At 32.5% G+C, this 20,611-nt stretch overlaps 2 protein-coding genes and 1 long non-coding RNA gene across 3 annotated transcripts in view; all 3 read right to left on the minus strand.

Annotated features, from left to right (window-relative positions):
• LOC145960822 (somatomedin-B and thrombospondin type-1 domain-containing protein-like) overlaps window positions 1-4,518 on the minus strand; it is a 28,503-nt gene extending 23,985 nt beyond the window's left edge. Inside the window, exons 1-3 of the mRNA XM_083080520.1 lie at window positions 4,386-4,518; window positions 930-1,130; window positions 327-405 (exon numbers count right to left, since the gene is read on the minus strand). Of these exons, the coding sequence (XP_082936646.1) occupies window positions 327-405; window positions 930-1,130; window positions 4,386-4,518 (413 nt within the window). The remainder of the gene's footprint in view (window positions 1-326; window positions 406-929; window positions 1,131-4,385) is intronic.
• The window catches only part of LOC145961072 (uncharacterized), a 64,776-nt gene that overhangs the window by 41,432 nt on the left and 2,733 nt on the right, over window positions 1-20,611 (minus strand). The gene's annotated exons all lie outside the window — the stretch shown is intronic.
• LOC145960307 (proto-oncogene tyrosine-protein kinase ROS-like) lies at window positions 7,036-9,214 on the minus strand. The gene is made up of 3 exons (XM_083079665.1): window positions 8,856-9,214; window positions 8,114-8,587; window positions 7,036-7,883 (listed from the first exon to the last, which is right to left on the minus strand). Exons 1-3 carry the CDS (start codon window positions 9,024-9,026, stop codon window positions 7,536-7,538), a joined length of 993 nt encoding a protein of 330 aa, XP_082935791.1. The 5' UTR covers window positions 9,027-9,214; the 3' UTR covers window positions 7,036-7,535.

Consider the following 20,611-nt stretch of genomic DNA (forward strand, 5'->3'; position numbering starts at 1 on the left):
GTCGCAATTTAAGATTATGAATTTAAGACAAAGTATGAATTATCATCACATATATAAATATTTTAAGAAATTTATTGTAAATGAATTTATTATATTATTTATTTAATTGATTATTTTAAGAATTTACTTTAACAATATCCACGCGAAACAAATATAAAGAATTTTGGACTTTAATTTTCTCACGAATCTGTTGTTATTTTATCCATTTTTACGATGCATCGATCGAACGACTGAAAACAGCATTGTTTCTGTTCGAATTGGGAACACGTGTGGCAAATCGTATTTCGCACGATCCAAAGCTAAGCACGGGGGCTTGACCTACCTACCTTTTATCGACAATTCTATCCTTGATCCTTACGTCTGTAGTATTCCCATCACCCGGAAAAAGCGCAAGAAGCGTCACACCTGCGGCAAATAAAAGAAAATTGTCTAGGATCGAGAAACAGTTGGTAGACGTCAAGAATTTTGCGTCGTGGTAAATACGTGATCTCGAGAGTAAACCGCGTATGATTGTAAACTTTCTAAAATGCTCGTGGAAAATGTCGCGAGTATGTGTATGTTGTGTAAAATTGGAAAACGCAAGAAGAGAGAAAATAATTAATGTTTCTTCTCTTTATATCTCAATTTTCTTTAAATTCTTCTTATATTAAATTATATTATTCTTATATTATTCTTTATATTAAAATTTAGCTACTAATTAATTTCACACGCGAAAATCGTAATAATTATTATAAGAGAACTATTAATTTTTTATTTCGTGAATCTAGAGCAGAAAAAACGTGATAATAATTTCAATAATCGATTAATTATAATACGGAAATCAAATACTATATATAAATCAAGATTAATTTTTATCGTTTCAAAAACTCCCCTTAAATTGAAATGCGACTCATTCGCCGGTTCATTTCATTTGCTGGAAACGGACTCACTTTTAGCGTGCGATTGCGAGCGAATTCCGGCGTGACATGTCTGGAAGCTGCGGCAAGTCCTGACTTGGTCCAGACGAGGACAGTGCTTTCCGCCGTTTTTCTCCGAGATCTCGATCACCCGGCTGCATCTTTGAGTGCCACTTTCGCATCCGTTATCACATGGACTCCACGGACTCCATTCGCTCACCGCGCAGTCCACCACTGTAAGGATTGGATGAGCCTGGCGTTAAGATGTGGTCATCTAATCGTTTATCTCGTGGACGAACGATAAAATTGCTTCGAAACCGCCACTGCGCTCGACAAATCGATAGCAGGACGTTCGGAAAAGTCTCGTTCAAGCTCCTTACTTTAACTTCTCAAGTAATTAACTCTGTCTAACACGATTATTATACGAGATGTAATTCTCCAAAATACAATACAGCGCTGAGATGTGTGTATGCTCCAATAGAAATCAAAGGATCAACCGCATTATTTTCCAGATATTTTACGCCGCCTATAAAAAGGCAGCTCATAGAAATAGCGATTTATGAGCGTCTCTTCGAAACGCCGTGCATTGTTCACGTCACTCTGCTATATCGCCTTTTCGAGAGAACGGGTATTAAAGGAGAATAAAAGTGCGATAAATGTGTCAGCAATCACTGATACTTTGCCATTAAAAAATACATGAAGTACGCGAGATAAAAATTGCAAGTAGAAATTCAATGTACCGTTCCATTTTACGCAGAATCGCGCAAAATCGAAAACCATTATCGCAACATTTAAAAAATGGAACGATCGATGTGTTTATAGTTAGTTAACGGCGTTAATTAAACGTTGCAGATGAAATATTGAGCAGTAATTATTTCGCGTCAAATTTTTAACAGCCATCTAAAACGTGAGTCATCTGGGCAATTAACCCAGAGGGATATCTAACCTTCTGTTGAACACAAAAAGTTGAACAGCACAATTTATACTATGCTTCTAAAATGTTCTTCTTTTATAATAGAGCATCATTACGCAGTTTGAAAAGGCAATTAGGAAAAAGTATTCGAATAAATAAGATCTTGCTCTTTTATCTGCAGGATATAGGAAAGAGGTCTTTGAAGAGGTCTTTGCAAAGCGAAATGTATCATAAATGAGGCACATAATAAAAATATTAAAACAATACGTATTACGAAAAGGAGAAATAAAATTAATGAAATTAAATTAAATATTTCGTGTTGCATTTGCATTTACAGTAAATAATGTATAATTAATAAATGATGGATGCTAACATATTAATATAATCACGTTTTTTACCTACGCAAATTGATGTATTAATGTAATTATTCACATTTTCAATATTTTCCCATATAGCATTTTCATTTTCTCACGTTTCCAATTAGTAATAATTTAAAGATTTATCATACGCGATCAATTTTTTAGTAGACACTCATAAATATGAGAGGAATATTTTATAGACCTATAGAGAATAAACCGGTATTAAAACACACCTGGGCGATAAAATTCAAGCTGCGAAATTTTGCGTTAGTTTGCCAGCAAAGCGGCAAATAGAACAAGATAATCACTTATTTATCGTTTCTCTTTTATGGTTATTCAACGTTAGAGAGAATCGAGGTTCATCTGGTCCGCCAAACCTGATCGTGACCACGGTTATATCGATCGATTGTGTACACCAACTAAATTATTTTGTCTACCCGTCGATCGACGGTTCACTGAATATGAATGCTCGAATGACATATGCGATGTTGGAAATTCATCGAGACAGCGAGAATATAATGCGTCTATGATCGTCTCTAATCTATGGTAATTTATGTAAGATGATGTCATATGTGTTATTGCTGTCGCCGGATACTATTGAAATTTCACGGGTTAATGCCATTCGTGTCAAATGAACGAGAAAGTTTTATGTATTACGATCTCTCTAAGTTATTTTAGATGATGAATTTAGAAAACTGTTATCAAAATATTATTAAGTAAAACACTCGGTGCAATTATTTTTTATCAATCTCTAGTTTATTGAAATTGTCTGAAATATTTTTATGTCATTCTTAAGAAACATATTTAATAATCTTTCTTCTTAGTGAGTATTATAAAACGATAAAAGACTTATGTTATAAATTTTTGTTAAAAATGAATTACAGAGAGCGACAGAATACGTATGAATATTCTTTTCATATGATTGCTTTTTACAATCCATTTGATATGAATGCATGTGCAATAAATACATCTCTTGATTTCGTATAAAATCTATAGATTACGTCTCAAACTTATTCGATGAGAATGGGAGCAAGATTATCCCGCTTGTGGACGAACGGCTTTGTGCTATTCGAAAAATTTCAGTCACAAGTGCTATGCATTACATTTTTAAGTCGAGAAGAACTTCTTCGGCAGGTAAGCGTGATAATCGCGTTCCGGTGTAGCTTTGCCTTTGGCGAATATCGAAGTTTTACAGAAGAAATCGGAGCATTAAAGATGAACATTCCAGATGAAATGCAGCGAAATAAAATTACATTTATTAATAAAATTACATTTTTAATAAAAATACGTTTATTAAAAAAATTTATAAAATTATGTTTATTATCGATAATTGCTGCCTTCCTCGTTTGCAATCATTTCATGATTGATCTACAATAAATTATAACTTTTTTTGGTTTTTATTTGGCGTTGTTATTATAGTGAACAATTTATATGTATGCTATTGATTATTTAGCAATTAAACTGGTAACGTATAGCCACGTTAAACGAATGGAAATGTGAATCGAGTAACATTAATTCTTTTTGTTACTAACAGGCGTCACTCGGTGACCAATAAAAATGGAAATAATTTCAGACTGCGCACCACATATAGGACAACTCGACTATTCATTATGTAAATATGGGCAACAAAATCGCAATAGTATTTCTTGTTGGCGACAAACAGTAACAAAGGTTTCCAAAAATTAATTACGACAAAAGGAGAATAAAATAAAATATCGAGAAGTAGAAAGAAATATTGAAAAGTAGAAAGAAAAATCTAAATTCTCTTAATTTAATTATTCCAATATTTAATGTAATAAAAAAGTAAATAGAGATAATATTCTATTATAATAGATTTGAAATGCGTTAGGGACTACAAGATATTGCAAAGAGCAAAAAACTTGAGAAAATATCATTATCTCAATATTATGTAAAATTTATAAAATATGACCATAAAGATTCGGTCTATAAATTACAGAATAAGTTTGTATATACAGGGTGTTCCTAAAAGGTCTCATCAAACTTTAACCATAGATGCTATGTATCAAATCAAAGCAAAATGTCCATGTAAACATAGATCCGGAAATGCCCCCCTTCTGAGATAACACAGGGTGAAGTCACATATCTTCATAAGCCTATTTGGCTCAATCACTGTAGTAATGATTTGCATCAGATAAGATGTTCAAAGTGGCCACCATGAGTAGCAATAGATGAGCACGTATTTAACGTAATACGTACAGTAGTAAACGATCGTATTGTTGATGGGTGTAACACAATTCGGGGTACTCCCGGAATTCTCGAACATATTCGACAATCTATGGTGCGACGCTGTGGAGCGTGCATTGCTGCTCATGGTGGCCACTTTGAACATCTTATCTGATGCAAATCATTACTACAGTGATTGAGCAAAATAGGCCTATGAAGATACGTGACTTCACCCTGTGTTATCTCAGAAGGGGGGCATTTCCGGACCCATGTTTATATGGACATTTTGCTTTGTTTTGATACGTAGTGTCTATGGTTAAAATTTGACGAGACCTTTTAGGAACACCCTGTATATTACAGATAGTGACGCGTTACATTAAACGAATTTATTCTCGACGCGTAGGTGATGCTAAATTGCATCCCGCGGAGGTCTAGTAAGCGCTCTGCTTCAAACAGTCAATTAAATATACTATAGTTATGCTATGCGACGTCACAGCAGATCTAACAAATCGAGTAAAAATAATAAAATAAATACCGAAAGATATTACACGTGAATGAGCTTTTTTTGCTTAAATTAATAGTTAGAAGCATGGCTCACCATTCCGCGCTTTTTACAATTAATAATATAGTATGCCGCTGTGCGCCTCATGTCGATTCGAGATTCGATGACGAACTGTATAAATATGTCCTAATTGTCAGAACGTAAACATGGACTCAACCAAGGACATGCGCAGTTGACTCAATGATAACATATACACAACATAACATATTTGTTATTATAATGTGTTTCTTAATAAACTAATATTGAAAAAAGAAAGAAGTGTTGTTGCTTCTCTGCGCTCCAACTACCGCGCGTTGTGGCTCTTATGCCATTTTCTTTTTAATTTTTTAAAATAATAAATTATTGTTTCATTGCGATCTTTACGGACAATAATTATTTCTTTAATGATATTTAGAATTAAATATATTTCGCCATAATGCGCTTTGTCGCTTTATTTCTATAAAATCTAAATATAATTTAGATTGAAAACGCGCAATAAAACAATCGAATTGTAGGTCCAAATAATTAACATTACAAAAGACTCCTAATTTAAACGTTAATCGTTTAATAAGTAAAATCGTTAATCAATCTTATAAATTAAAATATTTTCATAATTTAATATTTCGCATATACATACATGTCATAGCATATATAATATTTCGGTAACGAATTATCGATAACACGGTGTTCGACTTTGGCAATATAAAATGTAAACAGTAGCGCGCTATGTTAGGGCTTTGTCATCATTCACACGGTGACACTCGAGCAATGAAGTAGTGTTGCGAAAAGTTTCGCATATTATCAAATTTTTTTTCTAAGCACGATTACGATAAGTATCGAAACATAATTTGCTATAATTATTAATAATTAAAAATTAATCAACTTTTGATAAACGACATAAAACTGTTCCGCAACGATAAATATTTATATCGAATCACAATCATTCATTACTGCGAATAAAAATTAAAACAGGGGATATATAAAAGGGGATAAGAGAATTAATTATGTTATGATCTTTCGATCACATTGATGCTTATTATAATAATATTTCTTTAAAAATATTAGAATCAAATATATTTCCAATGCTGTAAATTTTCTTAATCAGCAATTTTTGTTAATTAAACAATAGTTATGTATCACGACATGTAATTATTTTAATCTTTCAATCTTACGATACATTAATACATTAAATATGTGAGATACACTAATATGTTAAGATATTTCAACAATCAATTAACAATAACATAATATCCGACTTTGGCGACATAAACAGTACCGCGCTAATGATTTTGTTTTACGGTCCTGTTATGCGAATTTAAATTTATATACTATATTACAAAATAAATTCCAAATTATATATATTATATTATACAGGGTGTCCCTGAGCATGAACTCACGCACTTGTGAGGAGGTAGAGCGCAGTAAATTAAATAAAGAAATCCTATTCCATGTAACGATTTTTGTAATAATAATAGAAATATTAATTATTGAAAGTTCATCACAGTTACTTTCAAGATCAATTTTAAGATTGACAGAGGCACTTCCAGAAAAAATGTTTGATACAAAAGTTTCTTATTTTTCACGTACAATTCGAATCTGTAATAAAAAGTACCATGTTCCCCTAAAAAAATTCAACTTTCGATCCGGATAACGTATTTCCGGTCGGAATCAAAAGTTAAAAATATCACCATTTGATATAGCGTACCCGATTTACTTAAAAATTGTTCGCGATTTTTGACAAAAGCCATTTATTTTCATTTTAAAAGAGGTGTACGGGTGGGACACTATGTATATAAAAAATTATATATAATGTAACCCTTCCATGTGTGTGTGGGGGGGGGGGGGGGGGTACACCTTGTCGCGACGGGAGGGCTTAGTACTTGGATGGTGCTTTGAGTTTTATCTTAAATTTCCAACTTAGTTAAGACGATCTTAAATATAAGAGTGAATTATGAAAATCGGCCGTAGTTACTGGTAAGGTTACCCATGCCGGACAGGTCGAAGGGGAAGAGTCAGACTAAGAGAGATACCAAAATTATATACATATATATATATATATATATATATATATATATATGTTATATTAATTACATTAATACTTTTGAATAAAATGAAATAAAATAGTAATCGAGAAAACAGATAAAAGGCAATTACAGTGATTTGAATATATCTTAAATCTGAGTGATTTAAATATTCCGATGAACTTCATAGGAAGGAATAAGCATGACAAGTGATGATAATTTTTATGATGTTAACACAAAGGAATACAATAAACCATATAATAATCCAAGAACTCGAAGAAGAAAATATATTGAATAGAAATACATAGTGATTGGAAATTATTTGAAACTAAAAGACTGTGTGCATACAACCTACTTATTAATAATAATACTATTTTGTAATTATATTAAATTTTATAATTTAATTATATAAAGCACATTAAGCTTAAAAATATTATGCTGATACGAAAATTATAATAAAAATATATAAATAATGGCTATATTAGAATGGTACATGTGAATTCTTTATATTTTATATAAAAGAAGAGACATTTAAAATATTTCACATCTATATATTTTTCCTACATTAAAATTTATCGAATCGTTCGGAAAAGAAGATAAACATTAATTTAATTATATCGGCTAAATAGTATCGACTGGACTCAGTAAGGCATCTTCTATGTTCTTTCTTAATGCTATAATATTTTTCAGACAAAATTTGAAATTTGGTCTAGCATCCGCTGTACTCCAGCAACGTAGTATCAACTGGTACAATGCTGACGGACAGTTAAGAGTCATCGGCAACCTGCCTCCAGCACGTACATAATTTATCACTTCTTCATTAACCTTGGCAATATAAGGTTGCTCACCCAACGATGTAATTTCCCACATTAAAACTCCAAATGACCAAACATCGCTTTGAGAAGTAAATATATTGAGCATCAAAGATTCGGGTGCCATCCAGCGAACAGAAAGCAAATCTTCTCCTCTCTAAAACATGATTTTTAAAAAAATTTAATTTTCTGGTTCAAGTTGTTCATTTTTACAATATGTGCAAAATGAAAAACGTTCATTTATCTCTTGCTATATATAAATAAAAACTATTTATATTCTATATTACTTAAAGAAACAATGTACGATACTATTATGATAAAAAAATGGAAAGTATTTTCAAAAGAATTCATTTTTTAATTACTAATTTTTTTAATAATCGTATTTACCATGCGATAATAATCATCCTTGTAGATACCTCTAGCTAATCCAAAATCTCCAATTTTGATGACACGATTCTCTCGATTTCTCGAAGATACTAAACAATTGCGACACGCTAGATCTCTATGCACGAAACGCAATTCTTCCAAGTAGCAACAACCTCGCGCAACATCTTCGCACATGGCGAACAAATCCTGCAAACGCAGAGCGTGCGAATCTGACGCTTCCAAATTTCGACAATCTCTCAAATATTTTAACAGATCACCAGTTTCCATTAATTCCAACACTAGAAACGGAGAAATCCCATCTAAACAAACGCCCAACAATCTTAATATATGTTCGTGTCGAAAATGATTCATAAGCTCGGCTTCCTTTAACAATTTCTTTTTCTCATGGGAAGAAGCACCTTTCCGAAGCGTTTTTATTGCAATGAATATCTCTGTGCCCGATCTTTCTAAGTTCCTCACCTTTCCTTGAAACACCTGCGAAATATTTCACACAAATTTACATTCGTACTTCATTAGAAAATGTATATAGTTTAATGTCAAGTAATATTATATTTTACTTTATATTAAATAATTCAACGAAAAATATATAATAAAGTGCATGTTTGTTGTCTCATCTAAATTTTATATTACTTATAATCTATTATAAAAATTCATGTAATTTATATCTTTATTAGCAAATACATATCTGTTTTGTTGATCCAGAAATTAATTTGAAACATTGCTTGAAAAAATTAATTTTTACCATTCCGAATGCGCCGCTACCAAAAAGTTTTGTAAATATAATTTGTTTACGTGCGATTTTAGTTATCGCACATTCATCCGGTTTATAATATAACATAGGATTGTAAATCGTATTGAATTGAGTGTATCGGCAAGGTTCTTCATGTAGAATCTCCAATTCTATGTCGGTCATTGTTGAATACAAAATTTCTTCATTATCACCTCTGCGTTGACGTTACACTGTTATAAAATTTCGACTTAATTATGTAATAATATGTATTATAAAATTTTTCATTTTTTAGTAAATTTATTCGTTTAGTTTTATATAAGTAAATTACTATTTTCAGTAAATTTTTAGATATTATATCAGATATACATATATGTATAATCTACAATTCAAAAGTTGATACCTACATCAAATATACTTACAACAATAAAAGTAGCAGAGGCAGATTATAATAACTATAACGATAAAACCTGACATCAATAATAAGTAATATTTTTTCGCTATTATTCCAGGAGTGTCCGAAATATCTATATTAAGCAAAAATATAATTTTAATATCTTCGTGTGTGTATGTTTTTACAAATTTATTTTTACTTGTAACTTTATTTAAAAAATTTAATTTTTTTTAAAGTTTAGACCTATTCATATCTAAAAAAATCAGCACATAATATTACAATATCTATGCAGTACAGAATATTACAACTACTTTGCAACAGTATTGCAATATTACAAATTGCAATGCAACATTACGCAAACATTGTAGAAATATAAATTAACAAAGTATGAATTATATATTAGCAATATGATATTTATATTTTGAAAACATTGGAAAACTATAACACTCTTTAATTTATCTATAAAGATAATGTAATAATATATTTTTTTATATTTGTATATATGCGACAATTTTTAATTTTTTGTAGGTAAAGTCAAATAAATTAATGACACAAATATAATATCAATGGATTAATATAATTCTAAGTTAAAGATAAGCAGTACTGTTTTTTCTATTAAAAGATATAAATAACATTTTATATCATTGTTACAATGTATTTTATGATATACTTTCAATACACTCATGTATAATATGATAAAAGATTTTCAAAGATAATATATTTTATTACTATATTAGTAATATTTAATATTTTATCTATCATTATACCTTTTATTTGTATATTTTTGTGCATTTTTAAGTATTTTTCACATGCAAATATATGTGATTGTAACGGATTCTTAGAACTTTTAAATGGAAGTATAATTAGTAATAAATATATAATTAATTCTAATTAATGTTTATATTAATATTTGTACTCTCATTATATAGAAGTATAAAACGTCTAAAATAAAGAGAAGTGATCCATATAAATAAAAAGTTTAAAATAACATTGTGTCAAAAATATAATATTTTAAGTTATATGATTATGCTTAAATATAATTGTATATTATCTTAGATATATGAAATCGTTACAAATTTCTATTTATATCAAGCTTTTAAATTTAATTATGCTTCTATTGCTTTCACATGCTTCCGAGATACCTATTCATCCGTTAGAAATAAAAATATTCTAAGTAATATTATTAAATGATTGCATTTCAAATTTATTACACTGCAATGTTGCTATAACGTTTCATTGCAAAAATTACAAAAAATTGACATTTTAACGTTGTCACAATCTTGTAACAATGATTCAGCTGAGTTTTGCAATTGATTTGCAATATTGCAATGTTTCAATGAAATTACATCTTCATTATACATCTGCAACCTTTTTGTGCCGTATGGGTATCTTCATTTGCTTACCAAGTGTTAAAAAAATTAATCTTTCATCATCTGGCCATATGAAAATTTCCTCATATTCGAGATATTTCAATATTAAGCGAAACTGGTATAAAGTTCCCGGCTGTAAATTTTTGATGTAGTACATTACTTCCTTGTTATAATTCATTTTAATATAATCCGTTGTTTGCCACTTTTCTGTCGCAACATCTTTATACTCTAGTGCAGAAAAAACCGTTGAATTGATATTTGGGATCCATGAAATGTTCATGCTATTTATGTTGACGTCGTTCAAAGTAATATTGTTTGGTTTTGAATATATGTGAACGATCTTGTTAAAACTCAAGTTGTAGAAAACGCTGAAATTAACTGGATACACACGCACGTATATCAAGTAATCTTGTACTGGTAGCGACAAGTTTAACTTTGTGAAAAATCGTCCGTCTGTCATACGTTTCGGCATATTGATAAAATATTCGCTCTTTTGCGTGTCGTTCACTAATGTAACTGACTTCCAATGCACTTCGTAGATCACGGCCACGCAGTTCAATTTCTTGGATGGCATCCAATGAATTACTGCTATAGTAGGCGTCAGAGCTTGAACACTTAAGTTTTCCCGATGCATTAAGCTTGCCCGAATCAGTTTTTATTGGTATCACATTCGAGTCGAGTGGATTTATTGATAATTGATCAAAGTAAAAATTGCTTAAAGTAAACTTCAACTTGTACTCTGTAAATGGTGTTAAGTTCTGAATCTCGTAATATCGCTCGAACGTCTGCACATTGAATTCTCCAATCTTATTAAGATTGTCGTCTACACAATGGCTTACTGAGATAGTATATATAGTAGTTGGTAAATTATATTTTTTGCATTTACTCTTTACAACCGGCTTCGGAAGATTTACAATGATGCTATTTGCCGTTGCATTCACATTCTCAAAATTATAAACTTTTTCCTCAGGTGTCAGACATCTCATTGGAGGATATGGTTGTGAAGATTTATCAAAAGCGTAAATTTTAAAAAAAGATTGATTTTCAACTGAGCTTATCATTTCAACATATTCGGCTGCATTTACGCTCTTGAGATTTGCATATTTCTTTTTCAAAACGTAGAAATTATATCGAAACGAATCAATTGCTAAAATGTAAATGTTTGTTTTGTCAATCGTCATATAATGGAATAGGATCTTATCACTTATGTTTCTCCTGTCTAAAATCATATTGCACATAGAAACGTTAATGTTTGTCACAATTATGCGATCATAACTTAACCAGTAAATTAACGGCTCTTCATTGTTCATGTTATCAATTATCATATCGTTAAAAAACATTATGTAATGAAATAGGCAGAAGGATGAATTTATCTGAACAATTTGCTCATTTTTTCCATCGAGATCATATTGTATCATATCATTTTGTCCATTCTCCCAATTGTATGATATGCGATAGAAAATTCTAAAAAATATATAATTATTTTACTGATTATAAAACATTATTTTAACAAAAACAGAGACTTATATGTAGTAAAAATTCGGAATTCTTATAATTATACAGGGTGTCAGGGAAATTTTGACCCACACGAAGTAAGGAGGTAGATTGGCTCAAATTAAGAAGGAAGGACTTGTACTGTTTTGTGATATTCGCAATAATTAACGAAAAATTAAATAAAGAATATCGGCCAATCTGCGTGAGTAGAAGCGCGCGGCGACGAGAGTCGTCCCACTGTAATCTTATACTAGGCGCGCGGCGAAGCGATGGGCGGATCGCTCTCCGAGACATGATGGTGGCGTGCGATATATCGCAATACCACGCCGAAAAATGACCCGTCCTTTTAGTGGCGAGAAAATGATGCGCTATCATTTCCACACCACCTTGCGGTAGATAGCATGGTGCGCTTTTTTTATAGTGGTTTCCCCCATAGGCCTATTCCACTCTCAATTTAAATATTTGTGAAAATTGTTCAAAATGCCGTTACTGTACGCTGAATGTATCGTAAATGTAAAAAATTGATGATGACAGTACCTTCACAAAAATTGATCCGTGGTTGAAAATCCCTCGATAAAATGTGTTACACACGTTGATAATAATACGAGCGTAATAATCCGTTACACGTAAAGCGTGATGTACCGCGTATCGCGAAAAACCAAATTCATGTGCCACACGACGCACGCTAGTTCCAGGATTTTCATAAAATGCTTCAAGAATCCTTTCTTCATCTCGTACACGAAGACGCACTGCTGGGCCGGTTATCCCGATATTATGCACGATACCCAGTTTCACATAATTATTGCACAACTCGTAAAACTGTACGTTCACTTGGCTTTCGTGCACGCCCGGAAAATCATTCCACGTAAATTACGACCGCGCGATAAGTATTTTCTCCCGCTAGCCCGTATGCCACAATCATATCCGTATATTCCTGCAGAGTACACTTAATTTTCACTATTAATTTACTACGCGAACACAAGATTTTTACTAAAACCGTCTGAGCTCTCGCAGGCTGTTGCCAGAGTGCATACGCCAGCAGCATGCAACTACAGCTGAGCGGACATGTGAGTGTAATCATAATGCGCAGGCGCCGAGCTCACACGTACGCTTACTCGCATGTCCGCTCAACTGTAGTTGCGTGCTGCTGGCGTATGCACTCTGGCAACAGCCTGCGAGAGCTCAGACGGTTTTAGTAAAAATCTTGTGTTCGCGTAGTAAATTAATAGTGAAAATTAAGTGTACTCTGCAGGAATATACGGATATGATTGTGGCATACGGGCTAGCGGGAGAAAATACTTATCGCGCGGTCGTAATTTACGTGGAATGATTTTCCGGGCGTGCACGAAAGCCAAGTGAACGTACAGTTTTACGAGTTGTGCAATAATTATGTGAAACTGGGTATCGTGCATAATATCGGGATAACCGGTCCAGCAGTGCGTCTTCGTGTACGAGATGAAGAAAGGATTCTTGAAGCATTTTATGAAAATCCTGGAACTAGCGTGCGTCGTGTGGCACATGAATTTGGTTTTTCGCGATACGCGGTACATCACGCTTTACGTGTAATGGATTATTACGCTCGTATTATTACCAACGTGTGCAACACATTTTATCGAGGGATTTTCAACAACGGATCAATTTTTGTGAAGGTACTGTCATCATCAATTTTTTACATTTACGATACATTCAGCGTACGGCATTTTGAACAATTTTCACAAATATTTAAATTGAGAGTGGAATAGGCCTATGAGGGAAACCACTATAAAAAAAGCGCACCATGCTATCTACCGCAAGGTGGTGTGGAAATGATAGCGCATTATTTTCTCGCCACTAAAAGGACGGGTCATTTTTCGGCGCGATATTGCGATATATCGCACGCCACCATCATGTCTCGGAGATCAATCCGCCCATTGCTTCGCCGCACGCCTAATATAAGATTACAGTGGGACGACTCTCGTCGCCGCGCGCTTCTACTCACGCAGATTGGCCGATATTCTTTATTTAATTTTTCGTTAATTATTGCGAATATCACAAAACAGTACAAGTCCTTCCTTCTTAATTTGAACCAATCTACCTCCTTACTTCGTGTGGGCAAAAATTTCCCTGACACCCTGTATATATATATATATATATATATATATATATATATATATATATATATATATATATATTGTGACGTGACACTTGGCGGTCCGTCACAAGGATCGCGAGATCCGACCGAGAATGAATTTGGGCCCTCGTTCTCCCCTAATTTAGGGAGAGAGCGGCTATTGGAGGCGAGATTATACTCGCCTCCCGTGCGTACAAATTTATTTGTTAGCGTTAAGATTAGGCTTAAGAGCGGGCACGATGGGAAACGCTGACGGGATCTCATCCGGTGGCTCAAAATTGAGGAAGAAGTACAGGATACAAGGAAACGGGCGAGCGGAGGCGCCGACTAAAAGGAACACGCCAAGCTAAGTATTATTATTTAATTGCGTCAATAATAAAGTCCACTTAAGACTACCGCTGCCGCCCCTGTAAACATGCCCAGCAGGTACGGGGAACAATTGAGGGGAAGGCCAACCAGCGGACGAAAACTGACACTGAGACCCCGAGTCGGAGTCATCTCGGCCGGAACAGCGCTAAAGAAGAACATTCTAAATAACGGCGAGTGGCTGCCGAAAGTATCCCTCCTGACGGGCCTCGACGAGAGGAATTATGGAAAATAAAAGAGGAAACGGGGTGCGACAAGCACATGTACAGCCCTGAAAGCCGCAGGATTAAATGGGCCACGACGATCCTGAGGGTTGCGGAAGCGCCACAGGTGGCCTAGTTACGCATTAATTTGCTAGCGTGATTCCGACGGGCCTTCCGCTCGCCACTGTTCGGCGGACCGACGAAGGGAACGACGGCCCAAAATTATCGATCCGACACGTGGATGCCGAGAGCACGGAGAACCGCAAGGAGTCACCGGTGAGACAAGCGTCGACCCCATCTGGCCGTCTTTGTTAAATAATTCAGGTAGAATTAGCTCGAACAATGTCGGTGCCATATAGCTGCCGTCATTAAATTTATTGTGAAATTCCTTTTCTGCGTTCTCGATATTTACGTCTTAGAGTACGACGGCCGGCCGAAAGACTTTGTTCGAGCTTTCGTAAAATTAAGTGCCCTCTCTCCCAGTTGCGCGCCGACAGTCACTGTAAATGTTTATTTGTACAATTATTACTGTTAGCTGTAAAACTTTGTCTGTTAAAAGTACTGTAACCGAGCTCACGCACAAAGGCGATTGCGATACTCGATAACCGGCAACTACGTCGCGGCGTCGGCTCGCATATTTCCGAGGCTCAAATCGTTTGATACTTTATTGTTATTTATAATTTTTCATGTCTAGATTCAACCGTCTATGTTAGATACGTTAGTAGTCGCTCAATTCTTTCGTTAAAGCAGTAGATCTGAATAATCGACTCGCATCTATAATCGATTCTGTTAACTGTGCGTGTGGCGAGTAGATCTACTATTGTAATTAATTATTTTATTTGCTACAGACGGATGTCATTAAAGGAGCCAAAACCGCGGTGTTCATTATTAAAAATTATTTGGGAATTCGTAGCTGCCGAAACTCTAACAAGTTTCGTTTAGCGCGGAATTCCGGGACTTTTCTTTTACGCTTTCTTCCTGTCGCGTGACACGTGATACTGCGGTGATCGCGCTCGAATGCCGGCCCGTCGCTGCCGGCTAATAATCTGATAATCAATATTATAAAATCGTTCTACATCTACGCGAGTCTGTCCGCCGTTGAAATTTATTCATATGTTAAATATATTAATTCTTGTTACTAAAATATTGTTTTATTTGCAGCCACCTTGTATTCTCGATCCTTCCTTGTGAATTATTAAAACGGACCGCCCCTCTACCAATTTCGAGACGGGGCTAGCCGAGCGTCCGTCGCGGTTTTTCTGAGAGCTTTGCATTTTTTTCGTGTGTACTGCCGATACGTTAAATTTTATTAGAGTGGTGCGGATTCCCGCACCTGGCGCCCATATATTTTACTTTGGAGAAGAAACACTTTTCTTTTATATTAGAAGATCGCGCCGAAGGTGTGCCGTGGGCCATTATCACCGGTCATTTAATGTCATTAGCCCTTAATAAATTAACGGTCACAATATATATATATATATATATATATATATATATATATATATATATACAGGGTGTTTCATTTTAATCCGACCAGTCGAATATCTCGAAAACCAAGCCCGGGAGAGAAAAATATTTCAGACAAAAGTTGTTTGGTTTCGAGGGGGCCATAAAATGGTGACAATGATTTGACCTTGAACAGTCATTTGAAGGTCACATAAAGGTCACATTAAATTTCTTAAATGGAATACCCTATATATTTTTGCACATTCTTGTAGCTGACATCGAGAGCTTTCCAAAACACTATAATTAAGTACCTTTTCGTTAAGTACTTTTTGAGTTATGAGGCTTGAAATAATTTCTTAATTTTACATAAACCGTAAAATATCTTGTAAAATATTCATTTTTCGATTATCTTACCTTAATACTTTTACGTACAAAATAATGAGAGGAATCAATTGGTGTAAAGAAAATACATAGTTGTTTTTAAGAAAAAATATGAAATTGTTAATTGCAAATTACATATTTTTTCTTCAAAACAACTATGTGTTTTCTTTACACCAATTGATTCCTCTCATTATTTTGTACGTAAAAGTATTAAGGTAAGATAATCGAAAAATGAATATTTTACAAGATATTTTACGGTTTATGTAAAATTAAGAAATTATTTCAAGCCTCATAACTCAAAAAGTACTTAACGAAAAGGTACTTAATTATAGTGTTTTGGAAAGCTCTCGATGTCAGCTACAAGAATGTGCAAAAATATATAGGGTATTCCATTTAAGAAATTTAAGGTGACCTTTATGTGACCTTCAAATGACTGTTCAAGGTCAAATCATTGTCACCATCTTATGGCCCCCTCGAAACCAAACAACTTTTGTCTGAAATATTTTTCTCTCCTGGGCTTGGTTTTCGAGATATTCGACTGGTCGGATTAAAATGAAACACCCTGTATATATATATATACAGGGTGACCCATTTTAACTTAGGCAGCCAAATAACTCGAAAAATAAGCAAGATAGAGAAAAATGTTTTAGACAAAAGTTGTATGGTTTCGAGGGGGCCATAAGATGGTATCATTGGTTTGACCTTGAAGAGTCATTTGAAGGTCACGTGAAGGTCACTTCAATTTTTTTAAATGGAATACCCTATATATTTTTGTACATTCTTGTAGCTTATTTCGAGAGCTTTCCAAAATACTATAATTAAGTACCTTTCCGTTAAGTACTTTTTGAGTTATGATGCTTGAAATAATTTCTTAATTTTACATAAACCGTAAAATATCTTGTAAAATATTCATTTTTCGATTATCTTACCTTAATACTTTTATGTACAAAATAATGAGAGGAATCAATTGGTGTAAAGAAAACACATAGTTGTTTTTAAGAAAAAATATGGAATTGTTAATTGCAAATTACATATTTTTTCTTCGAAACAACTATGTGTTTTCTTTACACCAATTGATTCCTCTCATTATTTTGTACATAAAACTATTAAGGTAAGGTAATCGAAAAATGAATATTTTACAAGATATTTTACGGTTTATGTAAAATTAAGAAATTATTTCAAGCCTCATAACTCAAAAAGTACTTAACGAAAATGTACTTAATTATAGTGTTTTGGAAAGCTCTCGAGATGAGCTACAAGAATGTACAAAAATATATAGGATGTTCCATTTAAAAAAATTGAAGTGACCTTCACGTGACCTTCAAATGACTCTTCAAGGTCAAACCAATGATACCATCTTATGGCCCCCTCGAAACCATACAACTTTTGTCTAAAACATTTTTCTCTATCTTGCTTATTTTTCGAGTTATTTGGCTGCCTAAGTTAAAATGGGTCACCCTGTATATATATATATATATATATATATATATATACAGGGTGAGCCATTTTAATTAACGCACGCAATTATTTCGGAAACAAAGCATTTTAGAGAAAAATGTTTCAGACAAAAGTTTTATGGTTTCGAGGGGGCCATAAGATGATATCATTGGTTTGACACTGAAGAGTCATTTGAAGGTCACGTGAAGGTCACTTCAATTTTTTTAAATGGAACACCCTATATATTTTGGCACATTCTTGTAGTTTATCTCAAGAGCTTTACAAAACACTATAATTAAGTACCTTTTCGTTAAGTACTTTTTGAGTTATGAGGCTTGAAATAATTTCTTAATTTTACATAAACCGTAAAATATCTTGTAAAATATTCATTTTTCGATTATCTTACCTTAATACTTTTACGTACAAAATAATGAGAGGAATCAATTGGTGTAAAGAAAACACATAGTTGTTTTGAAGAAAAAATATGGAATTGTTAATTGCAAATTACATATTTTTTCTTCAAAACAACTATGTGTTTTCTTTACACCAATTGATTCCTCTCATTATTTTGTACGTAAAAGTATTAAGGTAAGATAATCGAAAAATGAATATTTTACAAGATATTTTACGGTTTATGTAAAATTAAGAAATTATTTCAAGCCTCATAACTCAAAAAGTACTTAACGAAAAGGTACTTAATTATAGTGTTTTGGAAAGCTCTCGAGATAAGCTACAAGAATGTGCAAAAATATATAGGGTGTTCCATTAAAAAAAATTGAAGTGACCTTCACGTGACCTTCAAATAACTCTTCAATGTCAAACCAATGATACCATCTTATGGCCCCCTCGAAACCATAAAACTTTTGTCTGAAACATTTTTCTCTAAAATGCTTTGTTTCCGAAATAATTGCGTGCGTTAATTAATATGGCTCACCCTGTATATATAATAACAGTTTTTTTTATAAATTATCATCCATTACACCAATTATCTTTGAATAATATAATGAAATTTTTGAAAATAGATACATGTAGTAAGCTGAACAAAAAATTAATTATACATTATTATTTATTTTTTTTATACCAAGAGTCAGAAATATAAATTGAAAAGGCGCTTACATATGTTTTTCTTTAAATTTAATATAATCACATTATATAAAATTTGAATTTTTCATAAAGTTGTTTTCCTATAATAATAACACTTTAGGATTTACATGCTAATTGATGATCAATTATGTAATTAATAATGAGTTTTTAGGAAATTATAGAACACAGTATAAGAATTATCTTTCTTACATTAATTTTTTTCTGTAGTATTAAAATGTTTACTGTGTTAAAAATATACAAACATTTTGCAGAGAAATTGACTTATAATTGAGAGATAATTTTGTTACATTATATGACACTTAATAATGTGATACATAATAATCCACTTGTAAATGCTTGTTTTATAAAGAATATTAATTGATTTAAAGTTTGAAATACTTACAATATTTGATATGCCACAGATTTAAAATAAGAAAATAACTGATCATACATCAAAATCATCGATACATTAATATACATAGACTAAAATATATATACAGAATGTCTCATAAAACTTGATCGCGTGTGCCTTGACTCTTGTTTTTTCATTGCTATGCGATACCCACCGCTAAAACATCTATCGCGCATATCCTACGATATAGTTTCGCGAAACGCATGCTGATATACATTTTTAATTAATCACACGCAAATAAGAAATTAGTAAATCTAGTTATTATGTATTGTAATCTAGGTGTAACCTAGTAATCTAGGTATTGAAGCTACGAAGTCACATAAATATTAAAGAAATATAAAAGAAAATTATCTAATAAAAATGTTTATTTGCGCGAACATTACATTGTAAATAATGAATAAACTAAATATTTAATGATACTTATTAAATTATAGTAATTTAATGATACTTATTAAATTTTAGGGTGTGCTAAGGTTTGATTTTATGCAGAAATTTAGGTTTAGTTACTGGAATTTTTATGAAGAAAGTTACATCAACGATTATACTAAATGTTTAAAACAAGAACTCGCAAAGTGGGAATGTATTATAAGTGATTTTCCTTGCGAGGAAAAATCTAGGAGTCATTTGAAATGGCATTTAGCAAATCCTGAAAGAAACAAGTAATTCTTTTCATAATATTCATAATATTTGATTCTTTATATAAGGATATTTTTTTATATTTTGTATATGTTTGAGAAATTAGATATCATTTATTTCAAAAATTATTTATAGAACATTAAAGAAACTATTAACACAATTTCGTTAGAAATTTTTTACTTTTTTTCTGAACTTTCTTTTGTAGAATTTTGCCTGGATGGAAGAGGTGGACATATTGCAATGGCAGATCGGAATAAAGTTTTTAATAATTACATGGAAGTGAATGATACAATTTTAGAATGTCTGGTTTACAGTAAAAATTATAAAATTATAATTAATTATTTAGAAATAAAATTATCACAAATTTTATTCGAATCTAATCCATCTGATCATCAGTTTGAACTGATGGAACAAACTTACGCTTTAAATGCTAATATTT

The sequence above is a fragment of the Camponotus vicinus genome, unplaced genomic scaffold (genome assembly GCF_025532165.1).
Source record: "Camponotus vicinus isolate PSW18456_S1 unplaced genomic scaffold, iyCamVici1.0 SCAF_10, whole genome shotgun sequence".
Taxonomy (NCBI): Eukaryota; Metazoa; Arthropoda; class Insecta; order Hymenoptera; family Formicidae; genus Camponotus; species Camponotus vicinus.

Bases quoted from the DNA above. Each gene is read 5' to 3' on its own strand.
- LOC145960307 (XM_083079665.1), bottom strand. From the start codon at position 9,026: ATGACCGACATAGAATTGGAGATTCTACATGAAGAACCTTGCCGATAC. The intron at 8,588-8,855 runs GTAAAAATTAAT...AATATTTCGCAG, and splicing joins GTAGCGGCGCATTCGGAATG to GTGTTTCAAGGAAAGGTGAG. The intron at 7,884-8,113 runs GTAAATACGATT...ATCATGTTTTAG, and splicing joins AGGATGATTATTATCGCATG to AGAGGAGAAGATTTGCTTTC.